Below are 19,744 nucleotides of genomic sequence, written 5' to 3' on the forward strand. Positions count from 1 at the left end.
TCATCAAACGCTAGTAAAGGAAGAGTTAAAGTTAGAGTCACCAGCCTCAGCAATGAACAGCACCTCAGATTAGAGCCTACAGACTGAAAATTCTAAAATTCACATGCAGTGTGATGTTCCCCAAGACTTATTCTAACTACCTGACCTTATTTATCTTGTTTATTTTTCATTTTCTGTGCCCCAGGAAAGTGAGAAAGACTTGGCTGCTTCAACTGACCCGGCAGGAGCTTCTAAACCTCCAAAGAAACTTCTGTGTGCTCAGTGTGGACATACCATCAAAACTACACCCAAAGTCATCCAGAGAAAGGTTTGACGCCTCTGTTTTTTAACACAAAGAGATCAGCTCATATACAGTTGGGACAAAAGGGGGCACGTGTTGTGTGAAACGCTCTTGAGCTTCTACCGCTGATGTACCTTTAGGGAAGATGTAAAGCTAAACCTGTGGATTTTACAGTTTTGTTTGGATGATGATGTCGGTTTAGAGTTTCTAGATAATGAATAGAGAGTTTATGTGGACTGTTTTTGTGTCTTTGTGCAGGACAAGATGAACTTTGTGTGCAGCCTGGCCTGTTCTCAGGAGTTTAAAAAGGCCAACAACATCACGGGAACTTGCGAATATTGTAAGAATGTCCGGATCATCAAGGACACCAAGAGGGTTGAGGACAAAGAATGTAACTTCTGCAGTGACAGTAAGGAGACACCAGAACATTTCTAAAGCTGAGATTGTGTCGGAACTTATGTTCTATGTCCTATCATCTTTTACTCTGTGTCTGTTCTTGTTGTGGAATCATTTCAGTATTGATACATTTATTAGTGTACCACATTAAAGTCATAATTCTGATATTATGACACCACTTGTCCTGAATGCAGCGTGTTTAATGCTCAAGGTGAGACTTGTTTTTCTCTCCTTCAGGCTGCAGAGTTCTCCTTCATCACGACCTGGAAAGCAAACCAGGTCAGCGCTACTGTTCTTGTGCTTACTGCCTGTCGATAGCCGTTACTGTGGTGACGAAACACAATGAAGGAACGGAAGTGGAATTCTGCTCTAAAGAATGCAGCAAGAACTACAAAAACCTCCAAAACAACGTGAGTACAGACTGCTGCCGATTAGACGAAGTGGGTCAACTTAGCTGAGCATATTTCCTTTTTCATGGGTTAGAAGTTCGAAAAACATAAATCAATAATCGTCCTAGTAAATTTATGTGTAAACAGATCTTTAAGGTGTGTAGTTTTTGCAGTTGAGTACTCTACAGGTGCATGCCAGTTCACACTTCACATAGTGGCATGAAGACCCTAAAAAACTTCAAATCTAAACTTTTGCATCCCAGCAGCTCTTTCTGCCTCAAACTTTCCAAATGTGGCATGCTGTGCTGCTGTCTTGCAATGATACAGAAATCTTTAACAAATCCGTGGATCCAGACTATAAGCAGCATCACTGCCAAATTCTAATCACTTGGTCCTTGTGTCATTTCTGACCTTCCCTGAAAATTTCATCCAAATATGTTAGTCTGTTTTTGAGTAATGCTGCTAACAGACAAATGCATGCCGATCGTCACATAACGCCGTCATTCGTTGACTTCGTAATAATTAATAAGGACTTTTGTGAGCAATCTTGTAATTCCAGTTTCAGATCTATTTGGCGCATATTCTGTGTCATAAGCAAAAACACTTTACCTAGATAATTTTATTTTCTGAAACTTTGTCGACAAATAATTAATACAGTGTTCAGTAGATTAATTGTTGAGCCTGCTTGGATGAAGATAAAAAGAAGTTGTGCACTAAAAATGACAACATTTTTTCACTCTGTCTGCTTTCAGGTTGCAAAATGTGACGCCTGCGGCTGTAAAGGGAAACTGAAGCAGAGTCTTCCGATGGTCGGAGAAGTCAAACACTTCTGTGACCTGAAATGTCTGCTGCACTTCTGCAGTAACAAAGTCCACATGGTCGACACAGGTCTGTATGTTTCCTGACAGCAATTCAAACACATTTCTTTAATGTCCATTTGTGTTCAAAAGTTAGAACCAGACACTTACTGGATCTTTTCTTTGTTTGAAGCTCATATAGAGCGAGCGTGTCACAAAACTGAGCTGGTTGGACCCGAGCAGAGAGCCACACTACCAAGGCTGGTTGGAGTGAAAGTGTTTTATTGTTGTGGGTGAAATGGTGGCTCGGTGGGGAAAAACCAGGGTTCAGGAGCGGAGGGGTTCCAGGCAGGGACAGAAGGGTCCAGGCAGGAGTGGGGGTCCAGGAAGGAGTGGGGGTCCAGGAAGGAGTGGGGGTCCAGGAAGGGGAAACTGGTGAAGACTGGTCTGGGGAGAGCCGGAGGGGAAGGAGGATGGCGGGGATCCCAGACAGCTGACTGTGTGGAGGCAGGAGAAAACAACGTGAGAAAACAAGGCAGGAAACTCAAAACAGATCTGGTAAAAGGCTAGAGAGCAAACTGAACTGCGTGGTTCTTGTTCAACAATCTGGCAGCGAGTGGAAGGATGAGCTGGTACTTATTGCAGAGGTGTGTAATCAGGTAGATGATCGTCAGCTGTCCGGGAGCCATAGAGGTGGTTGATTGCCTGAGTGGAGTCTAGCTGAGAAGCTAGACTCCACTCAGGCACCGAGCTGCAAGGGGAGAGACAAGGCAGAGGAACGGATGGGAGACAGCAAGACAGACAGGGCAGAGGAGTGGATGGGAGACAGCAAGACAGACAGGGGGTGAGAAGGGAGTTCTGACAGAGCGGCGTCTTTAAATGAGCTCTGAACAGCTTGAAAAGTTAGAATTTTGTCACATTTCTTGTCCTAAAGTCTCAGTCTCATAAAGCCTCACAGTTTGCTAGCTTCTGCTCTATTCAGTCTTTATTAGGATGTCATGTGAGAAATTTAGCTGTAAAAACAACAACATGTTACACAATTCATTTCCAGAGCAGATAAAGGAAGAAATATATAGCAGAACCATATTTTATTTTTTTATAAGTAGATTGTGTTGAAAGAGAGGCTGTCAGAGATACACATTACATGTTTAATGAAGGAATTGATTGTGGTTTTTTTTTTTACTAATTATTCTGAAATTTACATGGATTGAAGAAAAAAATGCACATAATTCATGTGTGGATGAGATTGAGACCTGAGGTGATGTTTTGGCTTGTTTTCTTTCAGATTGTTGAGATTTAATTGCATCAGATGTGCTTAAAATCCTTAAATTTAGCGCTTTCTTGTTATTTGCTGTATAAAAACTTGCCTGTGTTTCCTACCTGCAGCCTCTCCAGCTTCTGGATCTGTGGTGACGACACAGTCTTCTCCAGTCATCGCTAATGTTGTCTCACTGGCCAGCGCTCTGTCTCTGCGGAACAACGCTTCGACAAACTCTGCACAGAACGGTACAAACACACAGTTAATTAACTCTCAAATTCTGAGCGTATTTTGCTTTCATTGCTGCTCTGATTCTGTTTTTTTTCTGTCTCCACAGTTTCCATCGCTGACATTCAAACAAAAGTCGTTGGACATGTAAGTTTAGAAAAATCATCAGAGTGCTCCTACGTTTCTGCCAAGTTGTGTTACAAATAACCTGCTGTATCGTAATAATCTATAGATATCTGTTCTTGCTCCGTTTGATGTGTGATTTCTTGTTTTTGAAGATACTTTTTATGATTTCTCTGCCCTCCAGGCCAGTGTTCAGACAGTCCCCAAAGAACTGAAGAATAAATCGATGCTCTGCACTCCACTGGTCCACAACAAAGGAACCTCCTGTATAGTAGAAACTGCTGAAACTGAAGTACAAACAGGTAAAACACAAATATCACAATTTCAGATCATCAGCCGAGTACTTTTTTTGTGATATATTGACTTAGAAATTTCCTGTATTCCTGTGTTTAGCTTTTATTTTTGCAAAATATCAACCAACACCATCTTAGTTTATCAGAAAATGTCAATATCAGACCAGCACACATCTTTATTGATGGTTAAATCTGCACTCACTCGTGGGATTTTTCAGGAATTAATGCTGATTCTCTTTTCTTTTTCGTTTCTTTAAAGATAAAGTTGATCCTGAAGTCGTGGTCCTTCGCGTCCCGGTTCCGGTGCCAGTGCCGGTTTACGTGCCTGTACCTATGAACATGTACACGCAGCACACACCACAACCTGTTAGCCTGCCGTTACCAGTGAGTTAAACACATCCGTTAAAGCCAAATACGAAGCTTTTAAAATGCTCCCATTCTTTAAATATGCAGATTAGACGCTACAGCTGAAGAGTGGAATCATTTAAAGGGACAGGTATCTTCATAAAACCTCCTGTGGGTGGGTTACACTCCAACAATTAGATTTTGATTAAAGATTCTAGAGGTTTATTGTCACATGCAGAGAAAACTAGAAAACCCTCCTTAAAGCTGCTGTCCGGAGTTTCCGTTTGTTTTCAATTTATGTATCATTTTTTAACAAAGCTTAAATGTGTTAGTCTAGTTCGATACTATAATATAATGTTAGTATGACGCGATATGAAAATTTATTCTGAGCTCCGCCTTCCTCTCATAGAGCCCCATGTTATTCCAAAAAGCGTCGGTCGCTGCCGACCAATCAAGTTCGAGCTTCAGCTTTGTCATGCTGTCAATCAACGGTTACGCGCACAGCAAGCAAGCCCATGCAGAGGTGGGCGAGCTACGCACTACGCAACCGCGCGCACATTTGTTTTGCTTGTGGAGGAGAGAGCATCAGGGATCAGCAACTTCCAGAAAAGTTACCAATCCCACGGCTTGTCAGGCCAAGAGACTGCAGGACGTTTTTTGGCTCGGGGTGCTCGCGTCGCTCCCCAACCACAGCCTCCATAGCCCGCCTGACGGCTTCGTTTAGATGCCCGACCTCTAGAGGAAGATGTTGGGGTGTCTGGGACATACTCTTCGTCAGAGGAGTCATGCAATTCTGAACTCTAGATAGAAATAAATAAACAATGTAACACATATACACGCGTAAATGCACTAAGTTTGATAAACAACGTAATCGAGAGGGATACACGAGTGTAATCACATATTGAAACTTTACTAGTTCGTCCTAGCAGATTCATGTTATTTTGGTATTAGGACAAGTTAGACTCAATACAGCATTCTAACGTAATTCCTTTATTATTTACGAAATGTACTAAATGTAGAAGAGTGGAAAACAGCAAAACAGGCAAGATGCTGCAGCACTCCGGGCACTCCTCTCATGTACTGCGCGCGTGCACAAATAAAGGGGCGAAATCAGAGGGAGGGTGGGACCACCAGTGTTTTGGGAGACGCTGCGATTCAAACTCCGGACAGCAGCTTTAACCAGATAGGACACAGTCTATTAAAAAAAAAAAACTGCAGAAATTGTAAATAAACACACACCAAAGCATTATTGTAAACCATAATCTGAATAAAGTGTTTATGGCAGCGATTATACCCCTTTTCCTGAACCGTCGAGGCCTAGACTCCACTAGACCCTGAAAGTGTGCTGTGGTATTTGGACTCCACTAGACCCTGAAGGTGTTCTGTGGTATCTGGACTCCACTAGACCCTGAAGGTGTTCTGTGGTATTTGGACTCCACTAGACCCTGAAGGTGTTCTGTGGTATCTGGACTCCACTAGACCCTGAAGGTGTGCTGTGGTATCTGGACTCCACTAGACCCTGAAGGTGTGCTGTGGTATTTGGACTCCACTAGACCCTGAAGGTGTGCTGTGGTATCTGGACTCCACTAGACCCTGAAGGTGTTCTGTGGTATCTGGACTCCACTAGACCCTGAAAGTGTGCTGTGGTATCTGGACTCCACTAGACCCTGAAGGTGTTCTGTGGTATCTGGACTCCACTAGACCCTGAAAGTGTGCTGTGGTATCTGGACTCCAATAGACCCTGAAGATGTTCTGTGGTATCTGGCACCAAGATGTTAGCAGCAGATCCTTTAAGTCCTGGAGGTTTTGAGGTGAGGCCTCCATGGATTGGACTTGTTTGTCCAGAACATCCCACAGATGCTGGATTGGATTGAGATCTGGGGAGTTTGGAGGCCAAATCAACACCTCAAACTGGTTGTTGCTCCTCAAATCATTCCTGAACCATTTTTACATTGTGGAGAGAGGAAAGAGGCCATCATGGAATACTGTTTCCATGAAAGGGTGTTCATGGTCTGCATCAGTGCTTAGGTAGATGGTACGTGTCAAAATAACATCCATTTAATTGCGGGACCCAAGGTTTCCCCGCAGAACATTGGCTTGTCTTCTTCCCATAATGCATCCTGGTGCCATGTGTTCCCCAGGGAAGAGATGCACCCGGCCATCCACGTGAACTTTAAGTAATTTTGGACAGTTGTTTATGCATTTTGGACAAGTATTCGTCATTTTGGACTATTTTCAGATCAGCTTAGGTCATTTTGGATGGATTTGATCTCATAATTGACACATTTAAGGAATTTTTCAAAAGTTTTAGTCATTTGGAACATTTAGAAAATATTTTTGGTAAGATTTATGTCATTTTAGACTAATTTTGAGTCATACTGAGAACATTCTAGTCATTAAGGACACAGTTTGACTTTATTTTGGACACATTTGAGTCATTTTAGACTTTTTTCTGACATTTTTGATTAATGTTGGATAAACTCACGTCATTTTGACGGATTTCACCTAATTTCGTACACAATTTAGACAAAAGTTCATCATTTTGGACTGCTTTTGGGTAATAGTTAAAAAGATTTATGTCATTGTGGACGCATTGTGAGTCTAGTTTTGTGTATTTGCAAAGATGTGTGTAGCTGGAAGCAGAACAGTGCACACAAGGATGTGTTATTTTTGCACCTTCTTGCTTCTATTGGCACATTTTGGACTAATTTTGGGTCATTCTGGACAGGTTTTTTAATGCATTTTGGACAAGTATTAGGCATTTAGGACAGATTTTACCTCATTTTGGACACGTGTTGGACAAATTTTAAGAATGTAAAATAAGTTTTAGTCATTTTGGACTAGTTTGGGTTATGCTTGCTCATTTTCCTGCTTCTAACATTGACTTTGAGGACAAACTGTTCACTTCCTGCCTAATATATCCAACCCACTAACAGGAGCCATGACCACGAGATAATCAGTGTTATTCGTTGCACTTGTCAGTGTTCAGAATGTTATGCTGATTGGTGTGAGTGTGTGTATAAAGTTCAGTGAGATAGTCCAGTATATTACAGATATTCAGATTTTAAAACTGCAAATGGGTATTATCTGATTAAAAATGTGTTAACTTCCAGAACTGAAACATGAACACACGGCTTTATAATTCTTGTTTTATTTTGTTTTTATGTTTTTCTGGGAAGCAGATTGTTAAATTAGTCTTTTTCGATCTGTTTTTCACAGCTTCCTGTACCTGTATTTGTTCCTGCGATGTCAGACGGCTCAAAGAAAACAACAGCTGAAGAGACGAAGCAGCTTAAATCCACCGATGGAGATTTAAACCTCAGACCTGAGACTGAAACTGAACAAACGGAGAGAAATGAGAAAGAGGGCGACCAGAAGGACAGAGATGAGACAAAAGAGGGAGAAAGACAACAAAACCAGTCAGATGATGGTAAGAAATGTGTGAAATTACTTTAAATTAATAAAAGAATAATAATTTTGAGCGTTTTAATATGTGTGGGTGATGGTGTGGTTATTGTTCATTTTAATAATAATAAAAACTTTATTTATAAAGCGCTTTCCGTCAAAGTGCTGTACACAGAAATAAAAACAGATAAATAAAAACCAGATAAAAATAGAAACAATAAAAACAGAACAATAAAAAAGACATCAGTAAAACAAACAATTTAGGATTCATATGTAAGAGAAAACAAGTGGGTCTTCAGCTTAGTTTTAAATACATTAATGGACGATGCCTGCCTGATTTCGGCAGGCAGACTGTTCCACAATGTCTTGTTTTCTAGACGTGGCTGAAAGCGCACATACTTTTATTCTAACTAAACATCACTCCTGAATATTTGCGGCTCCTCTTCTCTAAGTAGCAGTTTGTCCTTAATCCATCCTCATCATTGATCAGATGATGACGGAGATGCAGATGATTATCCAACCACCTTCGACGACCAGGATGATCTTCAGTCGGGCGCCAACCCCAACCCGATCAGTCCGTCAGCTTCACCGTCACAACAAACTCCAGGGAAAGTCCAGAACAAGAGCAAGGTATCAGATCGGCTGCTTTGCAACCTTCAGCATTGTGTTGCTTTACTCTAACCTCGACTCTGTTCTCTTTTGGCAGAAGTCCAAGAACTCTAAAGAGGAAACGCCTCAGAGTGAAGCTCCAACGGTCACCACCAAGAAAAGGCACAAAGTGAACACTCGACATGGAGTCGAAGCCTGGAAGAGATGGATCCAGTGGAGAGAATCTCAAACCGACCTGGGACCTGTTTCCTGTAAGCTCTTCTCTCTTTATGCTCTTTTTCCACTTTGGCTGAAAGTAAACTCTGTTTGTTTTTCTTTGGAGGCCTAAAGTTTAATGAGAAAAATCACCACCTGAACTGAACAATTAAATTGTCTTCAGCCTGAATATGAGAGAAGAGAAAATTCTGCCGCTGCTTCCTTAGATTTCAGAGATCCTCGAGGAACTCTGTGGATGTTCAGAGGACGCTGCTTACTTGTTTGGTTCCTTAAAGAACCTTGAACTCATTTTAGAAAATACTTTTCTGCAACAGACTCCATTACAGTGATGGAAAAAGTTTTCAGACACCCTTATAGTTTTACACATTCTCAAATATTATCATGAATTACTTGTGAAAAGATCTTTTTTGTGTTTCAAGAGGTGTGGCTGCTTTTGACGGACACAAATAAATACAAATTATAGTTTTTTGTTTGTTTCCAACTAACAAAACTAAAATCTGCCAAAATGACCCGATACTCAAAATTTCTCATTTTTATGGAACCAATGAATTTTCAGTTTGTGATGTTTTTTTAGGATTTGTTTAGTATTATGGCTGTAATTGTACTAAAACAAACTGCTCTTGAAGACCTAAAGAGTGATTCTTAATGCAACACGCATGCAAATATATGGAGTGTCCCAAACTTTTTCCTCCACTGTAACTAGAAAGGCGATGCTGTAGAGTTATGTGTAGATATTTTTGCATTTACACTTTTTGGTCATATTATTTTATTGTAACTGCTACCATTAAGGTTCAAGGTTACTTTATTTATACCGATGGGTAGGTTTGTTTTGCAGAGAAAATGATTGCATTTGGTATTCTATGACAAAACACAAGACTACAAAAACGTGCTCACTGTTCCACCATTCACCAAGATAGCAGCAAGGACAGGTAGAAAGATAAGATGAAGTCAATAAGATCAAGACATATAAAAACAAAACACAATAAGAAAAACTTTAGGGATATAAAAGCAATCTCTGGAATAAAAAACAGGATAAGAACATAAAATTTAAAAGTCACAATAAAAAATAGAGCTAACAAATAGGGTAAATAAATAAAATAAAGTGCAATGTCACCTCTTCTTATTAAGCTCAGTGACGGCGACAGGAACAAAGCTGTTTTTACAACGTTTTGTCCTCCACCTTGGGACTGAAAACCTCTGTCCAGAGGGAAGAGGCTGAAATTCACATTGTAGAGGATGGGAGTCGTTAAGATTTGATAAAACCATCCTCTGTACCTCTTTACTGTGCAGGGAAACAATGTAGTATTTCAATGTTTATTTTATAATATAATACAATATATAAAATCTATTTTAGTATTGTCCATTAATGTTATGATAAAGGAATACCAAGGCCAACAGTCTTTTAATGCTTTTTTTATCACAATATAGAATTACTTTTAAAATCTATATTTACAGAACCTTTTTTATTTTGCTGGGGTGTGTTGTTGCTGCTTTGACGGGAATTTTACTTTTTCAAAACACAATAAATAAGTTATTATTTGAAGTTTGTCACAGGTCAGGATCTTTTTTGAATCAGGTATTTGGTAAATTGGGTTACAGCTTTTTTTTGGCATTAAATTGTTGACCTCCTCTGAACAATATTGAATATTTTAAGGCAAGTTTTAGAGACTAGTTTTGTGTATTTGGGCAATGAGGGATCCTGTCTGCCAACTGATTTACAGATTTGTGTGCTGAAAGTCGCTCCATTTTGCTCAGGAACATCTACAATATTTTTCTTAGTATGTGTCTTATAATAGAGGAACCCTAAAAACCACAAAATTATTCTTGGAACCTCTCTCAGAAGTTTGTTGAGTCACCTCTGCTGCAGTTGGTTCCTCAAGAAACCATGTTAAGTGGCGAATGATTAGGAACCCCAAAAAGCCCCTAGAAGGTTTTTTATTTCTTAGACTGTGTTTAATTGAATGATGCTTGCCCTAAATGTCGTCTTAAAGTCTTGCGATTCAAAACTTTGACCAGTCGGTGGCGCTACATTGCTTGAAGTGCAGAACTGTAAGAGTTCTTCCTCCAGTAATGTTCCACATCTCCACCAACGTTCATGGAAATCATCCTGCTAGTTTTTACAAATGGTAGTGAAAACGTGGCCTCAGAATCAAAGAGGTGCTACCAGACAACAACATCCGCTAAAACATCCTCTTTCCACCCGGTAGCTCATTCTGTGAGGCTGAGGACGGATATTCTTCGCTGCTCTGCGGTCGACCTGAGCGGCGGCCTCTATCGCTTCATCAAGGAGGTCAAACAACCAGACGGAGAACCGTACTCCCCTGACGGCCTCTTCTACCTCTGCCTCAGCATCCAAAAGGCAAGAAAACAAACAATGACACGCAAACACACACATACAGTATCTCTGAGGTGTTGATTAATGATAGTATTTTCACATGTATTTCCAGCATTTTATCTGATTGGACAACATTTTTGTCCACTTTGGGTAGTTTAATGTACTGGCAAATTACAAACTCTTTGGATTTTGATGCACCATCACATGATCAGAAAAACTGTTCATTTCCTGTATATTTTATATTGTTTTTGTTTGAAACATGTTGCAGAAAAGCTTGAAAAAACAACCAAATAGTTGGCATGTGCCAGAATGGGACTTGATATAAAGACCGTTTACAACCAAATAAATTGTCAGAAATGTGTCACATGTCTGTAACAGAAAGTGTTCCTACATAGTATGAAAAGTATTGAATGTGATTTAAACCATGTTTGGATGAGTCCAGAAAAGAGATGACCTGTTCATATCCAGGCTTCTAATTTCTGTGCTGACTTTAATTTGGACTCGAAATAATGTTGAAATTGATGAATGCAAAAATCAGCTGCAGGACGTTCGCTTTAAACTCTGTCTGCCTGAATCTCTGCTAACAAAGGCAAAGAATGCAAAATTAGCACGACAGTTAGAGCCACATTTATGGGAAAAATGAATAAACTAGAAATGAGAATTTTAACAAGTGGATTTTAAACCCGCTTGTTTACATCATAAAATACATTTATTTGTAGGTAAATGTCTAATATGACCTTAAAATCTACAGAGAAATATGGAAATTTCTGCCTGAACATGAAATGAAGAATGTGTCGCAACTGTGTCGTGTAACTGATAATTAGTGACATGTATGTTCAATCTCTCAGTTTTCAATAAATAGGATAAGACATGATAATCATTTGTTGATCCCACAGCAACAATGTTGCAACAGCAAAGAAGGAAGCGTAAATATGTAGGGAAATCAGTAGAAAAATACAAAATAAACAAGGAGTACACGATCAAAAGTTTGAGGTCATCCAGGCAACTTCATGTTTTCCATGAAAACTCACACTTCTATTCATGTGCTAATGTAACTACACAAGGGTTTTCTAATCATCAATGAGCCTTTCAACACCATTAGCTAACACAGTGTAGCATTAGAACACAGGAGTGATGGTTGCTGGAAATGTTCCTCTAGATTCTAGAAAAAAAATCATATTAAAGAGAATCTTCCAAATGTAAATAATATTGATAAAGCATGGGTTAGAATATGTTGATTTTCCTGCATCTCAGTGAAATATGACAGTTTATCTATGTGTTGTCTACTTAGAGCAACGCTGGTTGTAAATGCAGCTTTCTTTGTGTTTGTTCTCTGTAGCACCTGCTAGAAAACGGTCGGGGGGAAAACATATTCACTGATGCGATCTACAACAAGTTCTCCACAAAGATCACCAAACTCCTGAAGCATTTCCAGCCGTCAGTAGCGTCCGACGGTGAGTCGTCGTCCACTTGGTCGTCTTTTTAACGCCTCTTGCTGCTTTGTGCTCACCGGCTGCTTGTCGTCCTCTGCAGGTTCCATCGACTCCCCTGTGAAGGAGGAGTTTCTGTGGGACTGTAAGCAGGTGGGATCTTTTTCCCCCATGGTCCTCCTCAACACCATGCTCTTCTTCTGCTGCAAATACTTTGGCTTCACCACGGTGAAGGAGCACCGACAGCTATCCTTCGCACAAATCAATTCTTGCACCAGAACCAACCCAGACAAAACCACAACCGCCGTCCTGCATTTCTACCCGCCAACAGAGGCAGAATCAGGTACCAACATGGTCAACTATATACCAGTGCTTAATGCTTCCTAACCAGAGCTTTGTCTTTTAAGTTAACTGAGGTGCACAAGACAGCGTTACTCTGAGGTATTAACTGAATGTGTAGAACAGGAGATGGGCTAATGTCACATGAAGTTTGTTGTTGAAGTTGCTTATATCATGTGACCGAAGTCAAAGCATCAAGACGTGTGTCCTATGGTTGATTAATTGATTATTATCTGATCAGGCTGTTGATTATCAGTTAAGGAAATCCTTCCAGCTTTGTATCCCTACTGGCCACATACATGGTCCATTATTGCATTTCACTTTTGTTTTTTGTGTCCTAAGATGCAGACGGTGTTCCAGCCAAGAAGCGTAAGAAAGATGTGAGTTTCCTGGAGATGGAGGGGAACACAGAGAACCCTCTTCGCTGTCCGGTCAGACTCTATGAGTTCTACCTCTCCAAGATGTGAGTGTCTCTCACTTCCTGAGGTTTAAAAGAGCCCATAATCTGCTTTTTTCCCTTTCCTTAAGAGTGTTATAAGTCTGCTTTTGTGTTCATGTTAAAAGTCTGCAAACTTACAAAACCCAAAGTCCAGGGAAAAGAGATTTATTGTCTCTAACAGAAAACTGTGCTCCTCACCTGCCTGAGATGCCTTATTTGAAGTCCAGGCTTTGTTTCCGTTACTTATCTACATTATCATGTAACAAACTTGCAGAAAGCTTGACTAACTCGGCTCCTTTAACAAAGAATGAGCAGCTTGCTACTAATATTTTCCCACAAGAGCTTCTGCCTGAGCTGCATCCCTGTATTCATAGATCTATGGTTATGTAAAGAACTCATCATACAGAAAAAAATGGGCTGTTTTGGGTGATTTTGAATAATATTTTATTGATTTTAAGCATAGATTTTGTCATTTTTCACCACATAATTTCATCCTATAGATGAAAACAAAGAGACTGGGCTGTTGTATTGCTGCATACTTTGCTCATATCAGGATGTTTTGCACCAATTATGATATATTGCTCTGCTTTTTAACTCCAAATATACTATACTGTCTTCTGTAAATAGCAACACTACCTTTTCGACAGACTGAGGCCACTTAGAAATGTCCTTATTTTTGAAAGAAAAGCAATTTTTTTTAGTAAAGATACCATTAAATGAATCAATAAAGTTATATCTATCTATCTATCAGGACTTCTGTGTAGACATTGTTAATGTGGTAAATGACTATTTTAGCTGGAAACTCTACTGGAAACTCTCCAATGGAATATCTCCATAGAGGTACAGAGGAACATTTCCAGCAACCATCACTCCTGTGTTCTAATGCTACATTGTGTTAGCTAATGGTGTTGAAAGGCTCATTGATGATTAGAAAACCCTTGTTCAGTTATGTTAGCACATGGATAAAAGTGTGAGTTTTCATGGAACACATGAAGTTTACTGGATGACCCAAACGTTTGAACAGTAGTCTTTCTGCTCACCATTTGTAAATATCTATCTACTTGCACAGTAGCCAGGCATTATTTTAATACACTGTTGTACTATCCATTGCTTGTTTTTTTGTTTCTAAATGTCTTTGTCTTTTTTTGTCTTTCTACTATGCTTTGCATGTTTGGGTCTGAGAAAAATGTCATTTCAATCCTGTCTATGTACATATGGCAGAATTGACAATAATGCCGACTTTAACATAACCAAAAGTCAAATGTGATCAGTTCAAGGGCCGTTGGAAAGCTGGTAATCTAAGGATTGTTTCTATATTTACAATTTCTTTCTTTGATGAACGGTGTAATTTTAGCAACAATCTCACTGATTGTTTTTCTTGTAAACAAACTCGTCTGGTTCGGTGTTTTCTAAATATTTTATTATCAATAACGTTCCAGCAGCACAAGTTTCCAGCTATCAACATGGAGCCTGAAATGCAGAGATTTGTAACTACAGAACATGTCAAACATTTTGAAAGGCTGGATGATCACAAACATGTCGTACTGTTTACATGATGGCAGCCAGAATGTGCGAGTGACTCCAACAGTTGTTTCAGTCGTTCGCATGATGTTCTGTATATAGAACGAGCGTTTCCAACTCTACATTTATTTACCTGTTTTTTCTCCTTCCATGAAGCCCTGACTCGATGAGGCAGCGCAGCAATCTGTTCTACCTTCAGCCCAAAAACTGCTGTTACCCCAGCAGCCGTCTATGGTTCACGTCCAGCCCTCTGCAGGACTCTGTCATGGAGGCCATGATCGTACGAATCTTCGCCGTCCAAGAGCTCCGAAGACCGAAATAGAGAAGGTTCTGCAGACATCAGGTAAATTACCTTTAACAGATGTGACTGGTTTGAAATCAACTGATGCATCAGAGAAGGGAGCTGAAATAACTTCAATAATGTTTCCTGGATTAGCTGCAGTCTGCACCAATAACCACGACACAAAATGACCACAATGTTCAACTAGCAGATGACTGATGGTTCTCACAGAGGAACACGGTGAAAGTACTCAGGAATCACTCAGCACTATGTTAAATTTTCTGCTGGATCTCTAGCAGTAAAGCTCCCAATGAATGATGTCTTTATTGATGAAAAATTTGTAGAAACACTCAGAAAACAGTTAACCACAATTTAACCAACAAGGATAAAGACTGTGGGTCATTCTGTCTCAAATCTTTACATGTTGGGAGCAATTCTTTGCTCCACCATTTATCATGTGCCTGAGATTTCTATCACATAAAATATGAACTTTCATGAAGATATTTGTGAACTTTTACCTCTTTATTCTAAACACTTAGCCGTCGACCCACTCTGAGTAGTTTTTTTTTTGTTTGAACAACAATATTTCAGCAACTATTAAATATATAAACCTGAAATTTCCAGTGTTATTTTTCATCATGCCATTGATTCAGAATCTCTAATATTAAACAGGAAGATCAAACAGTCTGTGATTATGACTGAAAATATGGAGAAACATTAAAACCATCGTGCAAAGTTCTAACTTTGAACTCACACTAAGAGAAAGTTGATAAACCAGAAGTGAACTAGGGATATATTCTGAACCATACATAGCTGCATGACACAAACATATAAATAAAGTTTAATAATAATTTAGATCTTTGTTGTCTAGCTGGGTGCTTTTGAGTGCATTTTAACCCAAAGTATGACTAAAATACGGTGTCTTCCACATAATCCGACATCTAAATTATTTTTATTCTGAAATCATCCAGTTGATTTATTTTTATGTGAACTGTAGAGGTTCATATGAGGGGCCGTACAAGACTTAATTCATTCTCGTCCTCTCACACACATATATTTTCTCTCATACTCACATACATTCTCCTTTCACACACATATATTTTCCTTGCACACACATACATTCTTCTTTCACATACATATATTTTAATATTCACGCACACACACATTCTGCTTTCACATACATACATTTTCACTCATGCACACACATACATTCTCCTCTCACATGCATATATTGTCACACTTGCACGTACATACATTCTCCTTTCACATTCATACATTCTCCGAAATAAATAGACATATATGTATATGTACAAAGAAAATATATGCATGAAAGAGAAGAATGTATGTATGTAAGAGGAGAATGTAGGTGTGTGAGAGGAGAATGTATGTATGTGCGAGAGAGAATAGTGGAAAAGGAAGTAAGTATAGTGGAAAAGGAAGTCCATCGTTTTTTGCGCTGTGATTGGCTGAAAAGCTCAAGTGGGCGGTGATGTTCAGGTAACGGTTACCATGGCAGGTGCAGAGGAGTCCTGAGCGCTTCAGCAAGCCATTGGGGTTTTAAGAAACATTTTGTCATCCCCAGAAACGGTCACATATTATCGTCATCGCTTGAGCAGCAGGCGACAGGTTTATCTGCACCAAACTTTACTCACAGCACTGTGGAAAGTGAGATGAGACAACTTTTCAGACCTGCAAACTTCCAAGTCGCTGCAGCGGGACAAGCAGCGACTTGGAAGTTTGCAGCACTGTGGAAAGCGAGATGAGACAACTTTTCAGACCTGCAAACTTCCAAGTCGCTGCAGCGGGACAAGCAGCTAACGCTAACGCTACACAAGGCCGAACTGGAGGATTACGTGTAGCGTTAGCGTGATTCGAGGTGAATCTGCGTGCCGAGCCTGTCATGTCAGTCATCTGCTGTTCTCTTTTCTATCATGCATAATGTCTTATAAATATCATTATCTGACTTTTTCACGGACAGCGATTTGGGGGTTGAAATCGGCACTACTATTAAAAATAGCAAAACTTTTTATTCACGTGACCCTGTTCTAATAAAGCACAAACAGCAAACAAAACAAATGGCAGAACTAACAGCCAGCAAACTACAAGTAATTTTTTTACCTTCAAAAGTAGCGACAGACTATTACATAATAACAACCTAAACAAAACCCTGACGTATTTTCTACGTCTGTCAACACAGACACTGCACGTCAGTCACTTTAATGTTAGCGGACTCTGTTGAATGGCTAAGTTACATAACCACAAACAAATCTCACAATATCACAGGAAATCGAGTTTGTGGGTTTTTTTAATTCATGCCGAATTAAAGAGCTGCTCCTCACCATTCACGAGTGTTTGTTTCATATTCGACATCCTTAATTTTATCTTGTAAATTAGCGTCCGAAATTAAATGGGAACATTTGCAATGGAGTTCGTCAGCCGCTTCCACCACTGAACGCGGTAAACTAATTAATAGGAACTGGACTTCAAACAATTTAGACACGGCGTCTAAAAGCGTAAAAACTGCAATGTCTAAAGTGTGAGAGGAGACGGTGTATTTTTGGTTAAATTATACAATGTTCGTCGTCAAAGTCATTCATATAAACTGCCTGTAATGTGCAGCAAATAGTAGTTAACCGGCGCCAACTCTTCAGTGACCTTAACGGGTCCGTACCTCAAGTACAGATGCTACGGGTACGGGTCCGTACCCGTAGCATCAACCTTAAATCTGGTCATTTTTCATTTAGCTTGCAGTAAATATTGAGATTATACAAGGTTTGTTTCTGCAGATAATGTTGTTTTACTGCCGTAAATAAATGCTTAAGTTCAGTTGTGGCTGAAGCTCCCTGTTCTTCAGCCTCCAGTTCATTTAAAGTCAATCATTACTTCTCTCAGTCGTCTGTCCAGGAAACTCTGAACAAGTTGATGAAAGTTAATCTCTTAGTTTCCTTTGCTGACATGGTGAAACATTTAGAGAGAATATGAAAGAATATGTTTTCTACTTGTTCATTCCGGTCGTCTATCTTCACCAGGTCTCATCCTTTATCTCTGCATTTTTTTCTGCTCTTTTCCCAGCTCAATTTATCAGTGGAGAAATAATACAAATAATAAACTTCCCTCCATGGTGGATCCAGCCTTCTTCAGATTTTTGGACGTGGAACATCTTTGAAGAGATTGTAGGAAAAACTTCAGCCTGGTAGAAGAAATCACTGAGGATGTTTTTGTGATTTAGAGGAAGCAGCAAGTTTTCAGGTTAAAGTTTTATATCTGCCAGTCCATCAATGTGTCTTTAATCATCAGAGGATGTAAATTTGAGTCCATCAGTTTGACGCACCTTACCAGGTTCTTATTTGTTTTGGAACTTTCTGGGTTGGATCTCAGGACTGCATTGTAAGGACCTGTTAAGTGATGTCAAAGACCCTAAAGTCTGAGGTGAAAGTTCCAGCTGAGAAAGAAAGAAAACCCAAACCCTCATTTAGCGTCATTTCAGGAAGTGTTGAACTTATCGGCTGCACCGTGCTGTCTGGTTGTGTTTCTGTTTAAGAAAGAGGATAGAAAGATCTGCTGTTTGTGCTTTTTATCTGTTTCAGAACTTAAAGTGAGAAAACACAAAACTTTTTGGTCACACGTTGAGCACAAACCTATACAGGAAATCAGATTAATCTGTTTAACTAAACATGGTTTAGAGTTAAAGCAGAAAGACTCGCATGTTAAAGTGTTAAAGAAGCTTTTGAGGCTGAACTTTCTGGACAGGTTTAAACGTCGACAGTCTCACCTGTGAACATTTTTCAGAAAGCTTCTTTCTCCTTCTTCAGTGTTTGCAGAGAGTTCTGCTTACGCCAGTTATCAAAAGCTGATTTCAATGAAAAAGAGTCGGAAGGATGTTATAAACAGAACAAGAATGAGATTTGTTGATTTCATTGGATTATTATTTTTTTTTACATTTTTATAAAAGTTTCACAAAGTAAATAAAGTTTGACATGTTAAGGTGAGCTGGCTGTTGTGAATTTCTTTTGTCCAAGAAACTACAAACGTCGATGATGGAACTGTGATGTTTACATCGGTGGAAAACTTTTCTCTGAGTGCCTCCCGTGAGCTCAATAACTAATACAGAACAAATGTAAAACCAGCAGAAGTCTTAATGACCAAACCAAGTCATTGAGAGAAAGTAGCTGTTTACATTTTTTGCAATGTCTTTGTCTCTTAATTTTTGACTGAATTATATATATTGTGTGTGTATATATATATGTATATATATATATATATATATACAGTGCCTTGTGAAAGTATTCGGCCCCCTTGAACTTTTCAACCTTTCGCCACATTTCAGGCTTCAAACATAAAGATATAAAATTTTATTTTTTTGTCAAGAATCAACAACAAGTGGGACACAATCGTGAAGTGGAACGAAATTTATTGGATGTTCTAAACTTTAACAAATAAAAACCTGAAAAGTGGGGCGTGCAATATTATTCGGCCCCCTTGCATTAATACTTTGTAGCGCCACCTTTTGCTGCAATTACAGCTGCAAGTCGCTTGGGGTATGTCTCTATCAGTTTTGCACATGGAGAGACTGAAATTCTTGTCCATTCTTCCTTGCAAAACAGCTCGAGCTCAGTGAGGTTGGATGGAGAGCGTTTGTGAACAGCAGTCTTCAGCTCTGCCCACAGATTCTCGATTGGATTCAGGTCTGGACTTTGACTTGGCCATTCTAACACCTGGATACGTTTATTTGTAAACCATTCCATTGTAGATTTGGCTTTATGTTTTGGATCATTTTCCTGTTGGAAGATAAATCTCCGTCCCAGTCTCAGGTCTTTTCCAGACTCCAACAGGTTTTCTTCCAGAATGCTCCTGTATTTGGCTCCATTCATCTTTCCATCAATTTTAACCATCCTCCCTGTCCCTGCTGAAGAAAAGCAGGCCCAAACCATGAGGCTGCCACCACCATGTTTGACAGTGGGGATGGTGTGTTCAGGGTGATGAGCTGTGTTGCTTTTACGCCAAACATATCGTTTTGCATTGTGGCCAAAAAGTTGGATTTTGGTTTCATCTGACCAGAGC

The 19,744-nt window shown here is 39.6% G+C and overlaps 1 protein-coding gene across 1 annotated transcript in view; it reads left to right on the top strand.

Moving 5' to 3' along the window:
* LOC110963615 (uncharacterized) overlaps positions 1–18,672 on the top strand; it is a 68,614-nt gene extending 49,942 nt beyond the window's left edge. Inside the window, exons 24-40 of the mRNA XM_051955605.1 lie at positions 185–307; positions 539–689; positions 914–1,086; positions 1,818–1,953; positions 3,249–3,368; positions 3,458–3,495; positions 3,656–3,773; positions 4,024–4,148; positions 7,329–7,539; positions 8,005–8,144; positions 8,221–8,374; positions 10,547–10,698; positions 12,014–12,128; positions 12,208–12,447; positions 12,786–12,906; positions 14,560–14,746; positions 17,756–18,672. Of these exons, the coding sequence (XP_051811565.1) occupies positions 185–307; positions 539–689; positions 914–1,086; positions 1,818–1,953; positions 3,249–3,368; positions 3,458–3,495; positions 3,656–3,773; positions 4,024–4,148; positions 7,329–7,539; positions 8,005–8,144; positions 8,221–8,374; positions 10,547–10,698; positions 12,014–12,128; positions 12,208–12,447; positions 12,786–12,906; positions 14,560–14,725 (2,283 nt within the window). The 3' untranslated portion in view covers positions 14,726–14,746; positions 17,756–18,672. The remainder of the gene's footprint in view (positions 1–184; positions 308–538; positions 690–913; positions 1,087–1,817; positions 1,954–3,248; positions 3,369–3,457; positions 3,496–3,655; positions 3,774–4,023; positions 4,149–7,328; positions 7,540–8,004; positions 8,145–8,220; positions 8,375–10,546; positions 10,699–12,013; positions 12,129–12,207; positions 12,448–12,785; positions 12,907–14,559; positions 14,747–17,755) is intronic.
* The last annotated feature ends 1,072 nt before the right edge of the window (positions 18,673–19,744 follow it).

Source organism: Acanthochromis polyacanthus, chromosome 11 (assembly GCF_021347895.1).
Source record: "Acanthochromis polyacanthus isolate Apoly-LR-REF ecotype Palm Island chromosome 11, KAUST_Apoly_ChrSc, whole genome shotgun sequence".
In the NCBI taxonomy this organism is placed as follows: Eukaryota; Metazoa; Chordata; class Actinopteri; family Pomacentridae; genus Acanthochromis; species Acanthochromis polyacanthus.